Below are 26,641 nucleotides of genomic sequence, written 5' to 3'. Positions count from 1 at the left end.
ACACTCACTCCTATCAACACCAGTAGCTTTCAAACCAATTGATCAAAGTTGATTAAATTTTTCAAGAAAGTGTCTCTATAAGTATCATAACTGCTAACAAAATTTCATAATTATCATCACAGAACTTTGAACTGTAGCGTTAAAGAACCATCTAGTATGCAAAAGAAAATTGATCATGATTGTACAAAATGCTTAAAACCACGTCTGCTTGTTTTTCATCCACAGTTAAAAGTAATGCATCGATTTTTATAAAATTTGACACAAATAATAAACATACACCAAAGAGTTCTCAGTCAATTATTTGGCCAATTTCACCGATTCATTACAGAACTCTTGACGTACTTCTGTGTCCCGATTATTGCGGATACAGGCTTTAGTTATCAGTGCTCCGCTCATGCGCTTTTTTCAAGTTTTCCATAACAGTGTTATAGACGTTTTTATCTACCCTGAGCCTCTGCTCTTGTCTCTCATTCTCTGAGGGATCTTGTGTGACGACATCGAGCCTATGCTCTTCCCCGATCAGAAAGGCATAACAAAATTATAACCGATTCAGTTATTTATTTCAAAGATTTTTCATAACAGAATGAGTTATAAAATTCGCCGGTTAGGTGTTAAAATAACAAAAAATATAACTAAAATTGCTCTAGCCATAACATAATCATAACAGGTGTTGATACAATATTAACAAATTTATAACAACGTGAGATATAATAAATATTGGAATGATCAAAAAATTATAACACATGTTGTTATAAATTTGATATAAATATATTGGGTAAAAATTGAGTTGGGTAAATTTTAACTCATTTTTGGGTAATTTTTATTAAGAGTGTTATTTATTTTTAGCAAAATATTTTTTGTATAAAAAACTTGCTCCACGTAGTATATAAAAAAAACCCTCACCCAGACGGGAATCGAACCAAGGACGCCAGCCTTCAATTGCAATCCGGCGCCTTTATCAATGAGGCCATTGCAGCACTTGAAGTGAGGGGCGGTATATGATCAAGTGGTTCTTCGTTTTGGCGGCAGGTCTATAAATAGACTCATTTGTCCAATGTACAGGGGAGAGAAAATATGACGTCACATAAAAGTGTTGTTGATACAATTGATCCCAATTACGTCATCTTAGGACATAATAACAAAAGTGGGTACAATTTAGTTATAATTGTAACTCAAGAATTTGCTCTGCATTTTGGCATGCATTATCTCATGATTCAGACAAGAAATAAACGTCGTATTTTCATAAAAGTTGTAGAGATAGTTAATGGCTCTTAAACAGTGAACAGAGTGGCATACAATTTCACCTTCTCTTGGTGCTAGCGAACATTTTGACATATGTTATTAAATAATTATCTAATGCTCCTCACTCACTATCAAGGAAGTTTCTGCCTGTGGCAAAGTTATGTACAGTCGAGACTCTTATAAGATCACTGGTCGGGGGGCGCAATAGGAATCCGCTTAATAGGAGACTAAGAGCTTATGGGATTTCGGCATTTTGGGGGTGTGGCCTATTATCTCGGGTGTGTTAAGAGTTAACGCAATAGTTTCTTCGGCAAAGTTTTAGGGCTTGATAAGATCTACCATTTAGAACTTTGGTTCATATGATTAGTTGGCAATTTGGCCGCTAGAGGGACCATCAACAATTTGATGCTAAATTGCACTACGGGCCATATCAGGTTGTCAAGCAAACGTTACGATATGCGACAGCTCAAGACATTGATAATTTGGAAGGATAGTGTCTTCGGGAAAGTTGTTGGGTACGCCAATAACTTACTGACGATGAGTTGCGAAGTTCGAAATTCCACCACTGGGCGGCGCTAGTGAGCATGTAAAATTTCAAAACCTCATATCTCAGAATCCCGATAACTTAGGAAGATGGTGTCTTCGGCAAAGTTGATCAGTATGACATGAAATTACATAAAAATAAACACTTGTTTCGCAATTCTGCCACCAGGTGGCGCTAATGAACATGCAAATTTTAGAAATCTCATAGCTCAGGATCCTGATAACTTAGAAAGTTGGTGTCTTCGGCAAAGTTGATAAGTATGACATAAACTTACATAAAAATAAACACTTGTTTCCAAATTCTGCCACTAGGAGGCGCTAGTGAACTTGCAATTTTTAGAAATCTCATAGCTCAGAATTCTGATAACTTAGGAAGTTGGTGTTTTCGGCTAAGTTGATCAGTATGACATAAACTTACATAAAAATAAACATTTGTTTCGCAATCCTGCCACTAGGCGGCGTTTACCGGTTTTTTTTCGTCTTTTTTCGACTTTTTTGGCGGATTTTCGGCTTTTCATGTTCACTAGCGCCGCCTAGTGGCAGAATTGCGAAACAAGTGTTTATTTTTATGTAAGTTTATGTCACTCTGATCAACTTTTCCAAAGACACCAACTTTCTAAGTTATCAGGATTCTGAGCTATGAGATTTCTAAAATTTGTATGTTCACTAGCGCCGCCTAGTGGCAGAATTGCGAAACAATTGTTTATTTTTATGTAAGTTTATGTCATTCTGATCAACTTTTCCAAAGACACCATCTTTCTAAGTTATCGGGGGGAGCGACACTAGTTTTGCTGAGCCGAAAAACCGCCAAAAAAATCGAAAAAAGACGAAAAAACCGGTTAACGCCGCCTAGTGGCAGAATTGCGATACAAGTGTTTATTTTTATGTAAGTTTATGTCATACTGATCAACTTTGCCGAAGACACCAACTTCCTAAGTTATCAGGATTCTGAGCTTTGAGATTTCTAAAATTTGCAAGTTTACTAGTGCCTCCTAGTGGCAGAATTTTGAAACAAGTGTTTATTTTTATGTAAGTTCATGTCATTCTGATCAACTTTTCCGAGGACACCAACTTTCTAAGTTATCGGGGGGAGCGACACTAGTTTTGCCAAGCCGAAAAACCGCCAAAAAATCGAAAAAAGACGAAAAAACCCGGTAAACGCCGCCTAGTGGCAGAATTGCAAAACAAGTGTTTATTTTTATGTAAGTTTATGTTATACTGATCAACTTTGCCGAAGACACCAACTTTCTAAGTAATCAGGATTCTGAGCTATGAGATTTCTAAAAGTTGCATGTTCACTAGCGCCGCCTAGTGGCAGAATTGCGAAACAAGTGTTTATTTTTATGTAATTTCATGTCACACTGATCAACTTTGCCGAAGACACCATCTTCCTAAGTTATCGGGATTCTGAGATACGAGGTTTTGAAATTTTACTTGCTCACTAGCGCCGCCCAGTGGAGGAATTTCGAACTTCGCAACTCATTGTCAGTAAGTTATTGTGCGTTTAGCACTAAATTGACTTCCGAAAAAACTTCATCGACTTCCGCTGCCTTTCCTATGCGTTAAACATAACGTCGGAAGTAGTGCGCTGTACAGTAAATCTGGTTTTCTATACAGCGCACTACTTCCGACGTTATGTTTAACGCATAGGAAAGGCAGCGGAAGTCGATGAAGTTTTTTCGGAAATCAATTTAGTGCTAAACGCACAATATTGGCGTACCCAACAACTTTCCCGAAGACACTATCCTTCCAAATTATCAGGGTCTTGAGCTGTCGCATATCGTAACGTTTGCTTGACAACCTGATATGGCCCGTAGTGCAATTTAGCATCAAATTGTTGATGGTCCCTCTAGCGGCCAAATTGCCAACTAATCATATGAACCAAAGTTCTAAATGGTAGATCTTATCAAGCCCTAAAACTTTGCCGAAGAAACTATTGCGTTAACTCTTAACACACCCGAGATAATAGGCCACACCCCCAAAATGCCGAAATCCCATAAGCTCTTAGTCTCCTATAACGCTCACCCCTGTCTAGTAGGAGTTCGTTTAATAGGAGTTCGTTTAATAGGAGTCCGTTTAATAGGAATTCGTTTAGTAAGAGACTCGACTGTAGTAGTCTTGTGGTTGGAAATTTCACCGCTTCGTGGCGTTAGCACTTCTGGCGAAATGCACTTCTGGATATTGTCAGATTTAGATGGCTTGTGAAATAAAAAAAATAAATTTTTAATGCACATTCTTAACATTACATGGTACAACAATTGACATACTAAAGCAATTCTGTGACGTTCGCTTTGCATCGTGATGTCATATAATATTTTTATTTTCAGCAAAAAATAGTTTAAACAAGAAATTCCCCCACTAGTCGAAAGCACCCGGCATTTGCTCAAAATGCATGACGATGTCCATCAACATTTCGGTAAAAAAAAATAGCCTTCTGCTATTGATTGATTTTTCAAAAGCTTTTAACAGAGTTTCTCATTTTGAACTACTGCACAGATTATAACACCTACTTGATTTCAGTTGAGATTCTGTTTCATTGAGTGAATCCTTTTTGAATAACCGCTTTCAAATTAAGGAAGTTAAAGGAAATCATTGAAGTCCAATCGGTATTCTATCGGGAGTGCCACAAGAATCGGTTTCAGGACCATTGATGTTAGCCTTACAGGGGATACTCAAAATAACTGGGACAGGTAAAGTTTTCACTTTTCAAAAAATGTTCAACTAGCTGTAACTTTTTGAATAGGGCATCAAATATTCTCAAATTTTTACTGTAAGTTCCTCAATTAGTTGTGTATCAGTGGTCCAATTTTGAAAAAGTTCGGGCTATTCTACACGAAGTTAAAAATATTCTAGAAAAAGCTATAACTATCCGATAGCCAACTTTGAGCTGTTATATCTCCGGATTCAATAAACCGAATGCAATGAAAATTTGATCATTAATGACTGATATAATGAGCTATGAAAAACTTTTGACTAAACTTAAATTTTTTTACACGAAAGAAAATTATAACGATTAGATTATTTTCCTAATAAAACGCCAATTTATCCAAAACTTCATCATCGTTTCAAAATTGAAGATAATAGTTATAGTTCATTCAAATTCCCTCTAATTGACTTGAAAACATTAATGTTTCGAAGGAAAGCAACCAAATGGCCGACATTATATTGAAAAAGTAATGGGATGCATATGAAAAATAGATAAATTTAGTAAAAAAACATAGAATAAATGAAATCGCTATAACTTTTTTTCTTATTAATTACTTCAAATTAAGTCAAATGTTTTTCAAAGCTCATTATATCAGTCATAAATGATCAAAATTTCATTGCAATCGGTTTATTGAATTCGGAGATATAACAGCTCAAAGTTGGCTATCGGATAATTATACCTTTTTCAAGAATATTTTTAACTTCATGTAGAATAGCCCGAACTTTACCAAAATTGGACCACTGATACACAACTAGTTGCTGAACTTACGGTAAAAATTTGAGAATATTTGATGCCCTATTTGAAAAGTTACAGCTAGTTGAACATTTTTTGACAAGTGAAAATTTTACCTGTCCCAGTTATTTTGAGTACCCCTGTATTTATCAACAGCCTTCCATCATCCTTGAAAGTATGTAATATCCACATGTTTTCAGATAATACGAAGCTGTATTTCTACTGAATTAATATGGACGTTAATTGCATGGCAATGAAACGTTGATTGATTGATTTATCTTTATTTGAGAGACTTTCAGCCCTTGGCTGGTTCATCTCTCTAGGCAATGAAACGTGACTAACGGCATGACGTGACGAAATTAGATATAAATTTCAAAGCTCCACAAATAATTTGTTATCAATCAATTCTTCAAAAAAAAACTAAGGTGATTTTAATTTGCAGACGACTAATTGATCCAGTTGTTCAATAACAAAAAACGATAAAAAATCTGACTATACATGTCAATGGTTGCTCCGCCGTGATTGATCTGAGCTGGTACCAATTGCACTGAGATTCAAATGAATAAGGGCTGGGACACTCCACATATTCTCAAAGTGAAATTTAAGCAGCTCATACATTTTTGATCAATAACGGCGCCGGCCGCGTCCTTATAGTCAGTTGGGAAGGGAAGGGAATGTTAGAGTGCTTCTAAAGACCGAGATCACCTATGCATCCCCACAACCAGCACGGACTGGGATATTTGTTAAACGGAAAGGGAACGTTCAAAAATTACTTCCAACATTTGGGGGGGGGGGTCTTGGAAAGTGTAACAGTACGTGTATTGGGTATAGGAAAATTGCGTGACACAGGGGGGTAGTGGGGGGGGGCATTCAATTTGACTAGATACTCTAGTGTGGCTCACCTACAATGAAAACTGCTATGATACTCATTTCTTATTTTTTTAACTACGTTTTTGTGCGATAATTCGCCAAGGGCCTAAATATTGTGGCCTCATCACTAAGATACTGATGGCCGCAGTTTATCGCGGAAAGATTGCGCCCATTTGATTTGTACAAGATGGCTGATTATAAGTGACAGCTCCCACCCGGCGGCTGCAAAACCAGTTTTATCCAAGGTGCACACCGTGTACAAACCATACGTGCGTGGTCTGGCGCGATCTGATGCTGCGCGTTTTGAACGCAGCTGGGTGAGAATCCAACATAAAACAATATATATCTATGATTCAAACATGTAAAAAATACTACATTAGTTTATTTAAGGTTTGATTTGTGTTAGTGAATTTGAACTTAGATAATCAAGAAATCGATTGTGAACTCCTAATAATGGATAACCCTCAATCTACAAGTATGTAAATAAATAAATCAAACGTATAACCTGAACTTCCTTAAGGGTCTGGATCATGATACAAACTTGTCAAAAATACTGTATTTTACAAGCATAGTAGCACCACACAGCGGCGTAACTGCGTACCAAACACCACCAGTGAAATGTTCATTTGAAATAAACTGCATTTTGAAAACTATAACTGAGTTTGTTATAATGTTCATATAAAGATGATCAAAATGACTTTATTCGTATTATAACTGACCTTGTTATAATTCTGATATAATTAAATCAGGTTTCCAAATCATTTTTGTCAAATATATCTAAATATAACAAACGTTGATATATCTAACAACCATTGATATAATTTTGTTACATTTTTGTTATGCCTTTCTGATCGGGTCGCCTCGGGAGATGATCTCATGTCCAAATGGCCGGGGTTCTGCTAAACCGAACTAAGCGCCAAAAAGATAATTCCGAGATAATTAAGCTTAAAGTTCAACCACTCACAAATTAACAATAGCGGAGATTATTTGAAGTTTTTCCGCACACATATAACTTACAAGCCTTCATTAACCATCAAAAATGAAGAATACGTGTAAATTATTTGGAATCATTGATATAATAACATTTTATTTCTTGGTACTTTGCACTCAGTTCACTTTGGCTGATCAAAAACATCAGAAAATGGTTAATAGTTCAGTTTGGCTGAATGTGTTTTTTTGTTTCAGATAAAACCAGTTGGATAGTGAAAAAAATCCCGATTTTTCATCGCCTATCGAGTTGAAATCGATATCACTCACAATCCTTTACATGAATCAAAGATGACGCGTATCCAGCTTTTTACGCTGGCTATAAAACGACAAGGGGTGAATCGATTTTGACATTTCTTGCCGACAGTTTTTATAGTAAGATCGGAGTAGGCTGAAAATATAGCTTGTTGATTCAACTGTCAAATATTTTCACCATTTTCTGCGGTCATCTATTTTGCATTGTGTTTCTCCCACATTTTATATTTGTAATCTTCTTTTTTATATAATTTTAGGCATTAAATAGAAAGGACCAACATTTAATTGGCAGCCGAGATATCTCTGAACATATAAGACATGGTGCTTTATGTACAACCCGGAGAATTTATTAGATTCAAGGCTGATTTGCTGCTGATGCGGGGGTACGACAATCAAGTCCGCGTAGAAGTTCCGTCTTGTCCCACGCGTAGAACGTTGACAGTGTCGAAAGTTCGTGGCTGGAATATTCCGTCACCTTCGACATCGCTCCCGAATTCCCTATCAGTTTATATCACCGTCACATTCCTAGATCTCAGTAAATCGACAGACAATCTGGTCTTGGTCAAGTTGATATAGAGTATGTCTTCCTGTTGGGTTATGGAGGGTCACCACAGAGCCGTCTCTTACAAACCGGACAGGAATGGACTAGATTTAAATTTAAATCCAATAAATCTGAGACTTGTAAGCTAGTAGGAACTCCTCCATGACAAGAGTTTAGTGCGTATGCACTTCCAAATGCAGTGGCGTCGCGTAACCTCACTTTTTACCTGTGCACCAAGTAGAAATTCTTGAATTTTTTAAACAATAATTTGCTTGTAGTAATAAGAAAATGACGAGAATAGCTGCTATCACTCATTTCTATTTCGATTTTGATCATAAATCCCCTGCAATTGCATGTTTTAGGGTCGGTGCACAGGTAAAAAATGAGGTTACGCGACGCCACTGTCCAAATGTCTTAATTAAACTATGTCTGAGACCCATTCGGTCCTCTACCCGTTCCCGACCAGTCAAACGTGAAAACGAACATTGAAAAATAAAATTTTTGATCATCCATGATAAAGCTTTGGGGATGAGTTTTACCTAAGGATCGACTACTCACTATGAATCAATGTATCTGCGAGAGATATGAAATTACTCAAATTATGTGGGAAATTACAATAGAATACAAAAATCCACAAGTCCACATCCAACATACATAAGTTTTCCTGTTGCCTATTTCGGCTTTGGTATAAAATAATCGTGACCCCGTGAGGGCTCCTTGTGACATTATTAGTCACCTCTGTATCTAAATGTCCATGGCGTGAAACAACTAAGCAAAAATTTGGACGTAATCATATTCCAATCAAATACCGGCTAAAAACCAAAATCATGCACACCCGGCATCACCCTGTCCCGGCAAAGTAGAATAGGCTTTTGAACCTGCCTTCTGCGGCCAGCACCGTTGTAAAGTTTTTCGGACCAACTCGTGGCATCATGAATGTCCAGATCAACCTAAAAAGCAAAATATAAAGAATTAAGTATGAAATTATTGCTATTAATTTTCCATTCCCGAAAACTAGAATTAGAATTTTGACGTTTTTCATCAACAATGAGAATTTGCAACTCCAAATAGCTTGCTTCGATTAACCCATAATAAAATTATAGTGTTGGCAAGAATTGTCAGAGAGGGGTGATTCAAAATTTATGGAAAGCTAGCGTAAAAAGCTGGATAGTATGGTAGCACGAAGGTCTCAAAACAATTAGAAATATGAACGGCGGAAGCCCTCCCAGCTCAACCCTTCCCACCCATGCTTTTTCTTCATAGGCGGTGTATGTGGAGGCACAGAGCAAGAGTGATTATGTCAAACGATGTCCTTGCATGCCCTGAGGTCCTGAGATGTGAATGTGGAGCGATTTGTGTACACTCAAACCTCCATTTAGGTAGGATCCATTTAGGTAAAATCTATTTAGGTCCCTCCATTTAGGTAACGTTACCTAAATAGAATTTGGTTGTATTCAGAACAGTTGGAGTACTTAAGATTGATGACGTCATACCCGACATTAACCTATCATTCACCTGTTTTTATTTTGGCCTCCAAACCCAACATAGACCCAACATTTGTTCGATGTTGGTCCAACAGTGGTCCAACATACGATAAAAATTTACCCGACATTGACCCGACATTCAACAATTTTTCAGTCTGGCGGAATTTTTCAAGTTTTTTTTGTGTTCCGTGCTCAGCTAGTCATTTGCATGACAATTCTCACCTGAGACCCTCCAAAACCCCCGAAAACGCCCCTGAAGCCCCTCCCCTACAGAAACTCCCTTGTAAGTTCTCTGAAACTCCGCATGACCATCTTTAAATCTCCTATTCGAGTCACTCTCCCTAGTTAAACTTCTTTGAAACCTTGTACTCCATTTAGGTAATGAACTGAATCCATTTAGGTAATGAATCCATTTAGGTAAAAATTCTATTTAGGCAGTCCCGACTCATTACCTAAATGGAGGTTTTGGTGTACTTCAAATTTGTGCTGGTCGAAGAAAACCATGAAAATGTTCTGCCAAAGTGCACTAAGTGCAAAAAAGTTTTCAAAAATATGAAAGAGATTCGAACTTGGATCATCTGAGTGATAACCAAGCGCGACACCTCTAGGTCATATTACCTTGCTGAAGGTTAGTCGTTAAGTCTGAATCAAGTTCTAAATATTCTTCTCAAGGATGGTTTTCGTGAAAACGCCATTTTTCGATCAGCCAAAGCGAACCAAGTGTTTGATTTTTTTCAAGCTTTTTCATTCTAATTAGGCTTGTTGTTCAATGACGGCTCTTGTGTTAAATTACCAGTATGAGGTGTATCGACATAACGCAGGTATTAAAAACCAGTTGGTTTTTGTATTGTTCGGAATAAATTGATTCTAAAATGCTGTGGACTTGGTTCGGTCTGGCTGAATGTGATTTGGAAAAATGGCAATCAGCACCATCGAAACATAATTGGTTCTTTCAATACCCATATTTCTAATAACGTGTTCATTTCTCTCACAGATTGTTTCTATGAGTCGGTTAGAAGTTAGAAATCTGACGGGGATGCACAATGGTTTATTTTCCCATTTTCACGCTCTTAATTAATAGCTCGAAGGATTAAGGAGATAGAGCAATGGTGTCTTCGGCAAAGTTGACGGGAATGACCAGCGCCATCTTTTGACAGTTAGAGTTTTCGGATCAATCCCCCTAAAAGTGAGATACAAAACTAATTTTTTTAAATTGTTGAGATAGAGGGTTGACGTCTTCGGCAAAGTTGTAGCATTTTTGATTCCAAACAACTTTCCTGAAGACGTCAATGTTGTAATTTTTACTCCAATGGAGATAGAGGCCTGTGTTTGAAAGTTAACCCCAAAATCACGTTTTTTAAGTAAAACATACATCTGTTGTATTTTTAGACCCATATAATGTTCTGCAAAGTTGTATGAATCAATAAAATACGCAACTTTGCCGAAGACATCAAAGCTGTAAGAATTAAATAAGACAAGTTAAAGATGAATTTATGATTTTTTTCATCCACTTTTAGGAATAAATATCTTTCTTAGGGGCAAAAAGGTGCAGCTGAGGATACCCTTATCAGAAAGTACATCTATAGAGCTTTCAAATAAGGGTCAGTTTGTTCGTCCACGATCGTCTACTGCGGAGATATGGCCATAATAAAAAATCTCCTTACTACAATTGAATTGCAATCAAATCTACTTTGACAGAAAAAATCATGGCTACTATGATGAAATATAAATTAAACCAACTTTCGTCTTATCTTAATAAAAGTTCATTGTGTTGACTTTCTTCGTATAAAATTTCAAATTGCTTTACAGAAGAATTCTGTTGGCTCTGTGAGAGCGTATAAAACCCCGATAAATCCTAATATTTTATTCAATGAATGGGATTTGTCCTAAATAGTGGAAATCTTATAAAAAGGCAGTGGAAAACGTTTTTTAGAACAAATTTGGTGTTGAAAACATTCAGGACTGTTGCGCAAACTCGTTTAGAGAAGACTATATATTATTTGATCATAGTAGCCATGATTTTTTCTGTCAACGTAGATTTGAATGCAGTTAAATCGTAGTAAGGAGATTTTTTATTATGGCCATATCTCCTCAGTAGACGATCGTGGACGGACAAACTAACCCTTATTTAAAAGCTCTATAGAAGTACTTTCTGATAAGGGTATCCTCAGCTGCACCTTTTTGCCCCTAAAAAAGATATTTATCCCTAAAAGTGGGTGAAAAAAATCATAAATTCATCTTTAACTCGTCTCATTTAATTCTTACAGCTTTGATGTCTTCTGCAAAGTTGCGTATTTTATTGATTCATACAACTTTGCAGAACATTGTATGGGTCTAAAAATTCAACAGATGTATGTTTTACTTAAAAAACGTGATTTTGGGGTTAACTTTCAAACACAGGCCTCTATCTCCATTGGAGTAAAAATTACAACATTAACGTCTTCAGGAAAGTTGTTTGGAATCGAAAATGCTACAACTTTGCCGAAGACGTCAACCCTCTATCTCAACAATTTAAAAAAATTAGTTTTGTATCTCACTTTTAGGGGGATTGATCCGAAAACTCTAACTGTCAAAAGATGGCGCTGGTCATTCCCGTCAACTTTGCCGAAGACACCATTGCTCTATCTCCTCAATCCTTCGAGCTATTAATTAAGAGCGTGAAAATGGGAAAATAAACCATTGTGGGATGAGGAGAATTTGAAATGTTCACCACCTGGATCACAACTAAAATATTTCGCTGATTCTATCGAATGGTTTACAGTTCAGTCTGGCTGGATGCAAAATAATGTTTTGTATGTTCTGCCAAACAGAAATTTTGAATTTACTCCACGAAGAGCTGTCAGAATTACTGGATTTTTACATGGAAGGAAGATCATCATTTTCTTCGCCCAATGGTCAAGAAAACTCAATTTTTCAAAAAATGGTCTTTGGTTCGGTTTAGCAGAACCCCGACCAAATAAGATACGGTATGGCGAGAAACCGGTTGACTGATGGATGGTATTGTTCAGAGTATGTTTTACCTTCGAGATCTTGGTATCCCAAGTTCTTTGATCCGTCTTGACATAGGTCCGGATACAAGAATGAATTGTCCGGTTTAATCTTTCTACGGGGTTGGCTGGCTATGATGCCGAGAATTGGCCCATTGCACAACCCCGTAGCGCTCTAAAAACTCCTTAAACTCCTTGCTAAGGAAACAGGTAGCGTTATCGCTGATCAAGATTTCTGGTACCGAATATCTTCGAAACCAGTGCTCTTCAACAATTTTCGTGACTATGCTTGAACTTCTCTTTTTGACTGGAAAGAGTAAAGTCCATTTAGAGAATAAATCTAGTAGCACACCTATCAACCAATTTCCGAACGGTCGTGGCCATTCGGGGCCAGAAGTATTTGTGTCTGACTTTGTCGAGTAATTTGTCATATCCTACATGAAAAGTGCTTTCGTGTTCTGCTCGGAGAATCCTCTCACGAGAACCTTCGGGCACACAAAGCTTCCATTCGAAAACATAGTCCAGCGATTCGATTTTAGAGGGGACATACTTGAAAAGTTTTCCGCTCTCTATTTTAAAATCTAAGTGATCATCAGGATCTGTTTGAACTTTCTTCATCAATGCAGAGTACCAATCATCGTTCACATCTACGACTTCTACAGCTCTTGATAAAGCGTCGGGTACTATGTTGTCCCGTCCACGACGGTGACGATTTTCCATGTCGTACCCTAGGAGTTGTATGCTCCAACGACTTAACCTCGGAGAAGTTCTCCATTTGCCTTTCATAATATGAGTTAAGGCGGATGCATCAGTCACAACTGTAAAATGAGTACCATCTATGTATGGTCTAAATTTCTCTATCGCCGACAGGACAGCGAGACCTTCCTTCTCAGAGGCTGCATATCATTGTTGGGCAGGAGAGAGTTTCTGGGAGAAATATGCGATGATTCTTTCGCCTTCTGCTTGCTCTTGTGTGAAAACAGTCGCAATAGCACAGTCACTTGCACCGGACTGAATCACAAACGGTAGGTGGAAATTGGGACTGCTAAGAACAAGTGCAGCTATTAAACAGTTCTTGATTTTACAGAAGGCGGCTTCAGCCTCTTCGTTCCATCGAATCGATTTAGCTTTTTTGCGAAGCAGATTTGTTAATGGTGCCGTGTATTCGCTAAATAGGGGAATGAAGCGCCTGTAATAATGGGCCATTCCCAAAAATCTGCGAAGTGATCGAATTGAATTTGGCCTTTCATAATTTATGATGACCTCAATTCTCTCGGGATTAGGCCGGAGTCCCTCAGTTGAGAGAATGTAGCCTAAATACGGGAGCTCTGTAAGACAGAACCTTGACTTGTCCATTAGGCCGTCCCTTATTTTGCAAAAATTAGAAATGTTATAAGTTCGTTAGTGGAAAATGATCGTTCCAGCAAAGAAATGATCGTGTCAAAATTTGAAGACCGTATCTCAAGGCGAAGTGGTGTCTCAAGGGGCCAAAAGTTGTCAAAAGTGCTATGGGACCACAAAAAGATGAAATTTTTTTTTCGACGAAAAAATACGCTATTCTACTAAAACTGGTGATTTTAGGATTCTAAAGGGTCAAAAATGTGTTCAGATTTGCGATATCTCTACTCGTTCCCGAGTTATTGACAAAAACACAACCAAAAAATCATCGTTTTTGACCATTTTTTGAGATTCCGAAGAAATTCCACCATATTTTGTTCAATAACTCAAAAACGAGTAGAGATATCGCTATTCTAAGCACATTTTTGGCCCTTAAGGGTCCTAAAATCACCGGTTTTAGTAGATTAGCGTACTTTTTCGTCAAAAAATTTAATGTTTTTTTGGTCCCATCCCATTTTTGACAACTTTAGGCCCCGTGAGGGACCACTTAGCCTTGAGATATGGACTTCAAATTTTACCACGATCATTTTTTAGCTAAAACGATCACTTTCCACAAACGAACTTATAACATTTCCAATTTTTGCAAAATAAGGGGCGGCCTATTGTCCATGTTCACTGAGAGATTCGCTCTTTTCAAGCGCTCAGCCACGTCTCGTAGGCTTTTGATATGGGCCTCGAATGTTTCGCTTACCACGACAATATCGTCGAGGTAAACGAAAACACCCGGTTCCAATTCACCATAGCCTAATACCTCATCCATCAGCCTGGAGAGCGTAGCCGGGCTGTTGACGAGCCCAAATGGCAATCTGGTGAATTGGAACAATCCTCTCCCTAGGACCGAGTAGGCAGTATACTTTCGTGAGTTGGGATCTAGCGGTATTTGTAAGAAGGCCTTCGTGAGGTCAATCATTGACAAATACTTGCAAGATCCCAACCTACTTAGTATTCGGTCCTGGTGCGGGAGAGGATAGGCATCTCGTTTCGTCCGCCCAATCGCTTTTACATTTTTCGATGACACCTTGCGTAAGCATTTTGTCAAGCTCTTCATTTGTTTTAACCTGCATTTCCGGTGAGGTGGATTAATGCGAATCGGTGAAGCATCCAGAAACTCTTCTTTCAGCGCAATTGTGTGTGATATCAACGAAGTGGTATCAAGCATTTCCCCCTCCGTTGATCTTTTAAACAATCCCTTCACTTCCTCCAGCAATTGTTTCTGAGAATGATTAAAATCGTCCCCTTTTTGTTGGCTTTCTTCTTCAACTATCAAAAGTTCGCAAAGCTCCGACTCGTTTAAAAGTGTTGGTCGTACATTGAAGGTTTGCCAAAAATCATCATATTCTAAAATTAGTCTGCGACTCAATTTTGGGGCAATCAAGGTTGGAATGATGTGACATTCCTGGTTGAAAGTAATTATAGATAGTAGAGTAAACATAGATCCGCGGACACCGCTGACTAAAATGTTTCAAGCGTGTAAGTAGTAATTTTCAAAAGTGCGACGATTGAATATGACGTCATGCGTTCCATTGATATTGTCCAAATCGTGACGTCATGCTCGTTTGGATACAGATTTTGACAGTTCGTTTGGATACAACGGATTCATCTTAGCGGATCTATGTTTACTCTACTATCTATAAAAGTAATGGGTAGGTTAACGTATCCCTCAATATCAATTCCTGAAGCGGTTCTTATATTCACCTCGGAAGGATAAATTTTCAATTTGAGATCTTTCACTAATTTCATGGAACCAATACCAAGTACGGTTCGTTAAGCACCACTTTCGAGAAGGCCGAGAATTTCCTTCCTGAGTACATTTACTTTAACAAAGGGTCGTGCGTCTCCATCGACCTGAACAAAAATCTCTTCAATGGTGCGATCGCTCTAATAATCATCAGCCGTTACAGGCTCAAAGCCATTCTGTAACAATGATTCGCCAATTTCATCTAGACAAGGAGGTTTTGTGCGGTTCACATCGGCTTCCTTCTCTAAGCCGAGCTCTCCTCGTTTTTTTGCACAAATCGGGCAGGTTTTTGTGAGTACCCCACAAATACGACAAAATTTTCTCCACTCATCTGCACATTCCGCATAGTGATGGCCTTGCTTTTTGCAAATATAGCATACACCTATAGCTGGACGCTTGTATTGCTCGACCAGCTGCTGTAAGGTACCTGCAGATGATCCATCCATTGGATTCCAAGCCGAGTTTTGTTTCTCCTGTTTCTTAGCCTCTCCCTGATGGGTCTCATTAGATTCGGAGTTCGGTTTACTCGAAAACTCTTTTGAAGTTTTAACTGTTTTGGTAGAACTTTTTGAAATCTTGTTCGGGTTCTGTGAGCCTGTGATATTATTGACTTGCATGCCTCTAGAACGAACTGGATTATCGCTGTTTCTTTGGAAACTCGCCCAGTTGTTCTCATCAACAATCCTCCCATATCGCTTCGAAGTAGATAAATAAAGATTTAATCCTAGCCCCGGTCATTGCGTTTTTGTAATCAAAACGCAAATTCCGCCAAACGATTTCAAATTTGCGCTTCTCCGACATGGGCCTGGTCATAGATTGAAAAATCTTAAGCATGTCGTGAAAAAAATCGACAAATCTTTCACCTCTAGCCTGTCTCCGGTTAGTGGCCTGTATTTCCAACTGAAAATCCAGATCTGGAGGGAGAAACTCTCTCTTCAGTTCAGATTTCAACTGGGACCACGTTCGAAAATCCCTATTTTCTAAGCCTTCCATCAGCCAATCTTTAGCTCTCCCTGTGAACAAATGAATAGCTCCCCTGTAAAGCTCGCGGTCGGAGATATCCTCAGCTTTGCTTCTCATTTTTCATTCTTTCAAAAACTCGCCTAACCTACACCTCTCTCTTTTCGTGTCTATTCGTGCCTGTGTTGCCATCTCTTCCGGGCGAAAATCAAAATTTGGGTTTATAACTGTTCTAGTTTCTAACACGAATAACGGCCAACTCTATTCTTGCATGCAATGTTGCTCGACTATGGTCCAGCCTGATTAATGTTTCAACAGTCTTGTTTACAACCATGTCACGCTCCGTCATGACCGAAAAATGAGCGAATATTGTTAGACTCTCTTTGTCATCGTTTCCCGATTCGATGATATTGAGAGAGGCACTTCTGTAAAAATCACGTGACGACTCGTGTTGACGCTGACGCTTCCCGGGTAGAGGAGAAAATCTAACGAACATCACTTTCAGTTATTGAAAAATGAAATACTGACGATCAAAAACAGCTATTGGTTTGTTTGACATAAGAGATAAAAGATCAAAAATAATATCACAAAATAGTATGCACACAATCAAAATAAAATCATTTTTAGATATTGTAATATCTCACTAAGATCAAGCATTGTCTCAGTTGTCAGAATATCTCATTTAGCTTTTAAATATCAAAGAAAGATCTTAAAATGATTTGCATTTTCAATAGCTTATGAATATCATAATTTGATTTTCTTCCATAACCTTAAATCCAACCCATTCTCCAAAATGAAAAGAATCAATTTCTTTCTATCAGAAACATTAGTTGTGTTTATTTTTTCATATTTTATTGCTTTGCATGTAAGTATCTTACACGGATTTATGAAGCATTTCACATTTTAAAATCGAAAACATGTTAAATAAAACAAAACGTAACAAAGTTCATACGTCATACAGTATAAAATACAATGTTTGGAAAATGAAAAAAAAAAAACGTGCTGTGCATTTTCACCCTTAAGTGGTGTCCCATAGATAAATGAAAACATGTTGAAATCATTCTTGACGCAAGTTCCGCAGGGAAGGATTGTTGTTGATGACCGCTGCAATCAGCCTTGTTGTCTTTCTCGAACGCTGAATGGCCACTCCTAGTTCGTCCTGGAGTACCATCCTCCTTTCGTAGAGCCGATCTGAAAACGTACAAGAGATGTTAAAATGGTTTTTAAGTTCATTTGTTGATTTATATTACCTCTTATGTAAGCGACTTTCATCAAGTCCAACTTCTCCACATTTCCAGGAGTGCCCGACTCAAGTGCACCCTTCACTCCACGCCCCAACGGGTTGTTGGATCCGTGGCCAGTGACCGTTGCGTTTCCTACTCCAAATGGGAACAGGCGAATCATCAGTTCCTTGATGAACAGATAATCGCTGTCCTGGGAGTTCTGTGAAACGCTGAGGAGCCATTTCGCATCGGGGAAACCAGGAATCTCCGAAAATGTAGTGCTGTTGGGCCTTTCGATGAGCGCTTCCTGGAGTCGCATGTTCAGGGACCGAAGTCTGTCATTTTCTTGTCGAAGAGTATCGATTTCGCATTGCAGTGCCTCCACACGGTTTTCGAGCAGCTGAGCAGTATCGCGATCGGCAGCATCTGCCGCGTCATCCGCATCTGCCGAATCCAGAACAACTTTGATCACCGACACGTCGCGTCCAGCATAAGTTGGCTGACCTGCAAGAGCGCCAGGCTGACGTAGATCCTCTGGAGTATCCGAAACGACATGGACTGTAGGAAGCTTATCACTGTTCACTGTTAGGTCCTCAGGAGCTGCCAGTTCATCATGAGGACAAGGCTTCTCGGAGATGAGGACGGCGCGAGTGATATCTTCCTCCGGAACATAAGGTTCGCCCTCCGGTGGATTGTTGATCGCGGCGGGAGGGATGTTACTGCCCCGAGCTTTTTTCCTTGGTGTCGGTGCCGCCGGCATTTCGATCAGCTCCTGTAAAAAAATGAGGTTAGATACAAATTTGTAGATGCAAGTTAGCAGGAAATTCCTACCAAACTTCCATGAACTTCATGTTTTCGTGATTCGCTAGCTTAGCATCACTTTTTTGTTTAGATGTTTTACGTGTTTTGCCCATTTTCACGTATCAAAAACACCGGGTAATCGATTAAAACTTTTATCAAATTTCACTTGCGCATGCACTGCAAAGACGAGAACAACAATGGAAGCCGAATTTTCTGAGCACGTCTTAGAATGTAGAGTAATGTATGGAAAAGGCCTATGATTCATATAAAAGCAAATAAAAAACGTTTTTTCTTCGAATTATTCGATTAGTTTGTGATCGTATTTATCAAAACCATCAATTTATTCCTTAAATAATTTATACGACAACACAAAAGGAAAAACAAACCATTTACTTGATTTTCGACAAAAAAAGTTATTGAAATTGTTGGTCGTTACGATAAATTACGCCAGGTTTCTTGAATTGTGCCAACCACAGTTTTTCGATGCTGAGTTGTATGTTTACCACACGGAAAATATTATTATGAGCCATTTTATGAAGCGACAACATTGTTAATATTGATATTATCAATTCGGTTGAAACCGGACTTTTCAAGTCGCGAAAATCAACTTTTCTCCCAAATCATGCGACAGACCTAACGTCACGCATAGTGCGCTGTGTTGCGCATCTAATGCGCAACACAGCGCACTATGCGCGACGTTAGGTCCGACGCGGGTGCTGCAAATAGAATCAAAATGGTTGTTTAGAGCCGATGCACACGGGCGGCGCGTCGGCGTCCTGAGTTACACGCAATCAAATGGGAGAATGCACACGACACCGCAACGCAACCGCACCGCTACCGCGACGCACCGTGTGCGTCACGCAATGTCAACGCATGCCCCACAGGAACGCTGCGGCGACGCGCGTTGATTCACGCTGCGTGCACGCGCCGCCATGGATAGCCTTATAAGCTATTTTACGAGACGTTCTACCGGTGGGCCGCTCATTGTTATTGTTTACATTTGGTGTTTTTGTTTTCGCGAAAAGTAGCATAACATGTGGTGAGCGCTAATCAGATTTTTGCTGGTAGAGATGTTTCGGTTTCTAATGCGGCATGTATGAATCCCCCGAGCTGTATGATGTCACTAGCAGATGAAAAAAACATCCCCACGGTCTACGGATATTAATTATAGTGGGCGGATTGACGCATTTTTGCAGATAAATGAACCCCGTTTATTGAATGGACCCTAATCACATGTTATGCTAGCGAAAATGTAAATAAATGCGCCCACCGGTTGGACTTCAAAACTGGTAAACATTCAAAAAACAGCTGATTTGAAACGTCTCATAAAATGTCTTATTCCAAACGATTCAGTTTTTTTCCGTGCAAGCATGAAAAGGCAACATCACTATAGATAGACTGACCATGATTACCTGTCAATAATTTCAAGTTGTGTTTGGTAACGAGTCTGGAATAACAAAGAGGAGAAACGTCAAAATTGGAACAGCCGATTTGCTGTCATCCCCATAGTTCCAATCGAGCAGGAGACCTGTCAAAACGACCAGGATTCGCCACTTTGGTATACTCGAGACACTTTAGTGTTTGGTTGTTTTGTTGCCGATTTTGGAAATCGAAAAGGGAGAAATGGACAGCTTTTGGAGATTACCGGAGGTTTTTGATAAAGTTCTTTATTAAAAATGAGTAGTCGATGCAGGCGGCAGTACTTCTTAGCGGAGGAAAACTATGGAAATAAATATGTCAAAAAAGTAAGTACGATTTGCTACCAATTAGTACGGTGAATCAATTGATGATTTTGTTTGCAGCCAAAGCGCGTAAAGATAGGGCTGCAGCAGAATCCACTAAACGTTCTATATTCAGAGGAATCCGATGATCATGAGCTGCCCAACAACGCGGATGAGGACGGCTCGGATAAGCAATCCCCTTGTTCTCTGCCCAAACCCCTGGAATCATTGGCGAGTAAACTGCATCCAGAAGATTTCGACAGTCCTGGAAAGCCAACTGGAGAAGGTGGAACGATGGAAAGAACTGTTAGACAGTATTACGACATGGGCGAATCGGAGTCAGAAGACGACATTTCCAATTGCACTTCCGGAACTTTGAATGATGTAAGTGTAGAAGCCGGGTGATACGGTCAAAATTTGGTCACACAAATTGTTTCATAACTTGAGACTGCGTACACCAAAACAGCTGATTTTTGGACCAGTATTGGTACATTATATGTAGCTTATACCATAAAATTTTCATCAAAATCGGTTTAGTATTTGCGGAGATATTGTGAATCCTGAAAACTGCAATTTTAAAATTTTGTACAAAGTGGATTAAAAAATAAGAACACATTTTTACTCTTTTTTTTATAGAGCCAGAAATACTGAACCAATTTCAATGAAAATTTTTCTGTGTGTAAAGTATACATATCAAAATGTTATGTAAAATTTCATTCAATTTGATTCAGCCGTTACAAAGTTATATTTGTTTAGGTGGTCAAATTTTGTCAAATTTTGTCGAGTCAAGTCATTTTGGTCACACAATTTTTTTCATAACTTTAGATTGCGTACACCAAAACAGCTGATTTTTGGATCAGTAATGGTACATTATATGTAGCTTGTACCATAAAATTTTCATCAAAATCGGTCTAGTATTTGCGGAGATATTGTTGAACCCTGAGATCCGCAATTTTAAAATTTTGTGCAAAGAGGATTCATACATTTTTACTGTTTTATTTATAGAGCCAGAGATACTTAACCGATTTCAATGAAAATTTTTCTGTATGTGTAGTATGCATATCAAAATGTTGTGTAAAAATTTCATTCAATTTGATCCAGCCGTTACAAAGTTATATTTGCTTAAGTGGCACCCGGTCAGTTTTTTTCATATTCAAACTTCTACAACTTTGAAAGTATTCATACAAAATGGCTCAAAACTTTACTAAGAACGTATTTTCATAATAGTACTATACTGTAAAATTTTGATAAAAATCGGAGCAGTATTGGTAGTTCTATAATCAAAATTGTGCTTTATTGACCTTAAATTTCCGAAAATTTACTATGGAGCGCCTTTGTACAAAATTTTAAAAAGGTAGGTCGATGGTTTTGTCTATATATCAACCAATATTCAATCGATTTTGATGAAAATTTTATGGTATAAGCTACATATAATGTAGCATTACTGGTCCAAAATTCAGCTGTTTTGGTGTACGCAGTCTAAAGTTATGAAAAAAATTGTGTGACCAAATTTTGACCGTATCACCCTTTACCAGAATAAACATCAACTCGATTAAGTCGGTCGATAAATTGGCCAATTGTTGCACCGACGCCTATGGGAGTTTTACACTGGGATTGACCGACAAATTGCCTGATTAAACAATGCAATCGGGTGATCAGTACCGTGATATCACCTAATTCCAATCACTTATTTTCGGTTCCTAATTTCGTTCACCATGCTAAATAAATGGGGTGAACGAAATTAAGAACCGAAAAAAAGTGATTGGAATTAGGTGATGTCACGGTATTAAATGTACTTGACTGTGAGGGCCACTATAGCCACAGCTGTAAAAGCATGGGTATTCATTCAGCAAGACCATGCTGAGGGTGACGGGTTCGATTCCCGGTCGGTCCAGGAACTTTTCGTAAAGGAAATTTCCTTGACTTCCTTGGGCATAGAGTATCTTCGTGCCTGCCACACGATATACACATGAAAACTGGTTATTGGAAGAGGAAGCTCTCAGCTAATAACTGTGGAAGTGCTCATAGAACACTAAGCTGAGCAGCAGGCTTTGTCCCAGTGGGGACGTTACGCCATTAAGAAGAAGAAGAAATGTACTTGACCGGTTTTCGTCGGAACATTCCACTTAATCTGGTGGTTGATGTCTGAAAAAAAACTCCCATTAAGCATCGGTGCAATAATTGATCGATTTTTCAACAGACTTAGTCAGAAAATGTTGAATAAAAAATATGCAAATACTGCCCGAATGCAATGTTCTTGATCGTTTTTTTTTTTGTTGGAAAACTTTACAATCTAATAGTTCTTAGAACATCTTAACATATTTTTTTTCAAATTAAATATTTTTATGGTTTTCAGCTATTTTCTTCGGTAATCGCTAATAAGCAATTCAAATGCATGTCTGATTTGAAATATTCCGAAGTCTTGTTCATGGTAATGAACTTTTACATACGACATGGTTTGACTCAGTCAGCATTGGAGGATTTATTAAAACTGCTAAATGTGATCACCGGAGTAAAAACCTTTCCTGAAACCTTTTCGTCGTTCTTGGCTCAAATTCGAATGAACCCATATAATTCGTATCGCGTGTATTTTTGTACGAATTGCCATCTTGATTATGGAAAAGATGAACCAAAAGTGAATGTTAAATGTCCTGTTTGTGACAGCAACGAAAAGGATTTCTTTTTGGTTATTCCGATTGAACAACAGATACGTGAAATGGTTACGCAGTTTAATGATAAAATCGTGAAATATGCGCAGACGATCGAGAAAGATAAACTTGCAGACATCAATCGAGGACAATATGCGAAGGAGAAACTAGCAGGAGAAACGCGAACAGTTCTGACTTTGAGCGCCAACACCGACGGAGCTGCCGCTTACAAAAGCACTACTCAAAAACCTCTGTACCCCGTGTTTCTGACCCTAAATAATCTTCCTCCAGTGGACCGGTTCTCGAAGCATAATCTGATCGTTAACGCCCTCTGGTTGTCAAAAGGCGAGCCAAATACAAACTTGTTGTTTAAATACCTTTGCTTAGAGTTGATCCATTTAGAGAAAACAGGAATTAATATAAACGGTTCTGTGTACTCAATCATGCTGTTGCAAGTGAACCTAGATTCCGTCGCAAGATGCAAGGTACAAAACCTGAAGCAGTTCAACGGGAATTATGGATGCACGTACTGCCTTCATCCGGGGGACTTGAAGGAATCGGGTACCTCCAGGTGTTATCCGATCAGAAAACAGGTGGCGGCACGACAGAACAACACTACAAGGAAACAAATGGACGAAATGTGCAGGGATGGAAATGAAAAATTTGGAGTTCTGGGGAAAACAGTTTTTGCATCACTGCGTGCGTTCGATGTGATATCATCATTCCCTCCTGACTATATGCATGCAGTTCTACTAGGAGTAATGAAACAGGTGTGGACCATGTGGACGGAGAGCGAGTTTCACAAACAACCTTTCTACATCGGGAACTCGTTGCAAGAAGTTGAAAAAAGATTATTGTCCTTTCGACCACCATCGTCCTTCGCGAGGTATCCTCGTCAGCTGAAAGAGTTCAAAAAGTACAAGGCCAACGAATGGGAAGCCATATTGTTGCACTATATCTACCCAGCTCTCAAAGGGATATTACCACAAGTTTATTTGGATCACATTATGCTTCTTTCTTCGTCAATTTTCAAGCTCTTAAGCCCAAAGCTGAACGAATCGACTATCAATGGCTGTGATAAACAGTTAAAGCAGTTTGAAACCAAATTTCAAACTCTGTATGGAAGAGAGAGTATGACGTACAATGTTCATTTAGTAAGACATCTCATACAAGCAGTTAGAAATTTCGGAGCATTGTATAATTTCTCTCTCTTTCCCTACGAATCAGGTAGTTATAAAATTTGATTTTCATATAAGGGACCGTTCATATACCACATAATCCAAATTCTGACCGTCTCAGACTCTCCCATCGTTGACTTTTATCCATACACACATTTCGAAAAGTGTATGCAGCGTAGACTTTGAATAGAACCGCCTTAATCTTCATTAAAAGTCTACGTGGTTTGTGGACGGCCCATAGTAACCGTCACCAATGGTTTTTCTAATATTATTTCAATACTTCTTTTTTTCAGGTAATGCTATGTTACTGGCTTATCGAACAAGCAACAAGAAACCTATTTTGCAAATTGAGAGGAAATATTGCATCAACAAAATGTGCCACTACACAGAACTTCCTTCAGCTTCGCCTATCCAAAACTGGGTGAAAACGGTATGGACAAAAGAACACACTCCATTACAGTTTGACTCTAAAACTGTATTTGTTCCATGCGATTCAGTTGTTTATGATGACGATGTAGATGAAATAATTTTTAGCGTACATAGCAGGTGTCACAAGAATGGCTTAGTTTTGTGTACACGAGACATTTGTAAAGGTAGCAACTATGATGATTCATGGATTGAGAAAAATGGATCATTTTACTGCATAACTCACATATTGTGCGATAAAAATAACTTGATTTACATTGTAGGACAGCGTGCAAAAACTAAAAAGATATATGATAATTTGTATGCATGCCATTTAACTGAAGAAATACGAGTTGTAAAAGTCAATGATTCAGTTCAACAGTGCATCGCTATGCAGATAGAACAAAATCAAACAATTGAAAGATTTATTTCAAGGTGTAAAATTCGAACGCAGTGCGATTAATTCTCAGTTGTTTTTTATAACATCTCCTTCAATTATATGTAATAAACCAATGGCTAAATGTACAATAATTTTTAGTAAGTCTTTTGTTCACGATAGGTACATCATTACGTATTTTTCTCATATAATGCCTTAACAGTTATTTTTTCACCTTGGGTACTATTAGAGGTATAGAACCATCGACATGAGAAAACCAAACTCTTTTTTTAATTATACGTGGATGTGAAAAACAAAAAAAATGGGCGTTGAAATGTTTATAACAGTGTTAAGAATGCAAGAACAACCTATTTATTATAAATCTTCTATAAATAATATCAATTTGAGATATGATATCAAATTGTGCTCTTTATTTGATATTCCCAAAATCACGAACATCATCGTAATATCAAAAAATGATTTCACATCATAAGCAGATATTGAATTGATATTATTTAGATATTCCCCTCTACCCGGGTTTCCAAGCCTGCTATTAAGTGCCCATTGAATCAATGCAATATGCTGAAGCCAGCGATTCATGACAACATGAAAATACATCAGGTTCATCCGGGAACGTGTGTATTGAATAAACACCATTTTTGGACTCCGGATATCGCCCTCATACCGTTTGCATGGTTTTAGAGCCAACAACTTCATAAGCAGCCGAATTTTTGAACAGCCGTCTTGAATTTTCACCTGACATCGCGGATTCCCTTGTCCCCATTGATGAAGGTCACACAAAATTCGTCAATCATTCTATAGGTTACAAAAAACGGCGCAATTTAATGTATCGCATGATGGGATATGTTCAGTTTTGTAGATAGCCTGTGCCTGGTTCATTAACCCTCTAATACCCAAATTTTTTTATTTTGATCTAAATATCATTTTTCGTCATCTAAAATCGATTTAAACATGTTTTGGAAGATGATTCTTTTTAATCCTCGTGAATTTCAGTTTTTGTTTTTTTCTAATTTTTATTTTTGAACATCCCCACACTTTTATATTTTTCCTGGAACCCAATTTGGGAAACGGATTTTTTTGAAATGAAAACATTTTGAGATTTTATGATTATTGTTGAAAAATAATTATTTTTATTTTTTTTCACAGAAAATTTTATTTTCCGTGTAATTTGGTGGGCTTCGTGGCCGAGCGGTTAGCGGCGTCAGTCGTTTAGGTGTCTCGTAAGCCTCGGAGTGTGGGTTCGATTCCCGCTCCAGTCGGGGAAAACTTTTCGTCAAACGGAAAATTCTCCACTGGGCCACTGGGTGTTATATGTGTTGTCCGTTGTCTAATGTTGTAATGTTCAGTCTGTAGTGGTCGAAGACGGTGTAATTGTCTTTTTTTTTTTCTTTTTTTTTTTAATTTTAAGGAAAATAATTTTTGAGTGTATTCGATTCCCTTGAACTATCAATCAAGGATAGAATGATTTGGGAAAAAAAATTAAATATGTTAATTGTAGCGATTCAATACAAAATAAACAATGACTTCTAAAAGGTGACTAAAACATCAATTTTTCAATGATTTTAAAAAAATGTAAATACGCTTTAAAATATGTACACCAAAATCCAATTTTGAGATATACAGAACAGTCCTAAATATCAGCCAAAAATTAAAAAAAAAAAATGATTTTCCACGAAACAAAAATTACAAAAATGCTCAAACTATACCCCGTCTAAAGGCGGGATTGGGTATTAGAGGGTTGAAATGGCCATAACTCTGGAACGCCTCGGCTGATCTAGACCATTTTCAATAGTAAACAATGCGGTACAATTCCGGTTCAATTCG

General features: G+C 38.1%; 2 protein-coding genes and 1 pseudogene across 2 annotated transcripts; 1 reads left to right on the top strand and 2 right to left on the bottom strand.

Annotated features, from left to right (window-relative positions):
* LOC134288508 (uncharacterized) overlaps positions 1 to 14,905 on the bottom strand; it is a 29,775-nt pseudogene extending 14,870 nt beyond the window's left edge.
* A 2,442-nt stretch (positions 14,906 to 17,347) lies between these two features.
* LOC134288504 (uncharacterized) lies at positions 17,348 to 18,581 on the bottom strand. Its single transcript, XM_062853552.1, has 3 exons — positions 18,504 to 18,581; positions 17,695 to 18,439; positions 17,348 to 17,635 (listed from the first exon to the last, which is right to left on the bottom strand). The coding sequence occupies exons 1-3, from the start codon at positions 18,579 to 18,581 to the stop codon at positions 17,502 to 17,504; spliced, it is 957 nt and encodes a 318-aa protein (XP_062709536.1). The 3' UTR covers positions 17,348 to 17,501.
* A 4,855-nt stretch (positions 18,582 to 23,436) lies between these two features.
* Positions 23,437 to 25,310, top strand: LOC134285047 (uncharacterized). The gene is made up of 2 exons (XM_062845011.1): positions 23,437 to 24,064; positions 24,309 to 25,310. The coding sequence occupies exons 1-2, from the start codon at positions 23,467 to 23,469 to the stop codon at positions 24,881 to 24,883; spliced, it is 1,173 nt and encodes a 390-aa protein (XP_062700995.1). The 5' UTR covers positions 23,437 to 23,466; the 3' UTR covers positions 24,884 to 25,310.
* The last annotated feature ends 1,331 nt before the right edge of the window (positions 25,311 to 26,641 follow it).

The sequence above is a fragment of the Aedes albopictus genome, chromosome 1 (genome assembly GCF_035046485.1).
Source record: "Aedes albopictus strain Foshan chromosome 1, AalbF5, whole genome shotgun sequence".
NCBI lineage: Eukaryota > Metazoa > Arthropoda > Insecta > Diptera > Culicidae > Aedes > Aedes albopictus.
This window is presented reverse-complemented; position numbering and strand designations above follow the sequence as displayed.

Excerpts from the sequence above, each read along its gene's own strand:
- LOC134288504 (XM_062853552.1), bottom strand. The coding sequence starts at position 18,581 with ATGGGCAAAACACGTAAAACATCTAAACAAAAAAGTGATGCTAAGCTA. Across the intron at positions 18,440-18,503 it reads AAAACATGAAGTTCATGGAA|GAGCTGATCGAAATGCCGGC; the intron begins GTTTGGTAGGAA and ends ATTTTTTTACAG. Across the intron at positions 17,636-17,694 it reads GAAAGTCGCTTACATAAGAG|ATCGGCTCTACGAAAGGAGG; the intron begins GTAATATAAATC and ends GTACGTTTTCAG.
- LOC134285047 (XM_062845011.1), top strand. The coding sequence starts at position 23,467 with ATGGACGAAATGTGCAGGGATGGAAATGAAAAATTTGGAGTTCTGGGG. Across the intron at positions 24,065-24,308 it reads TCTCTTTCCCTACGAATCAG|GTAATGCTATGTTACTGGCT; the intron begins GTAGTTATAAAA and ends TCTTTTTTTCAG.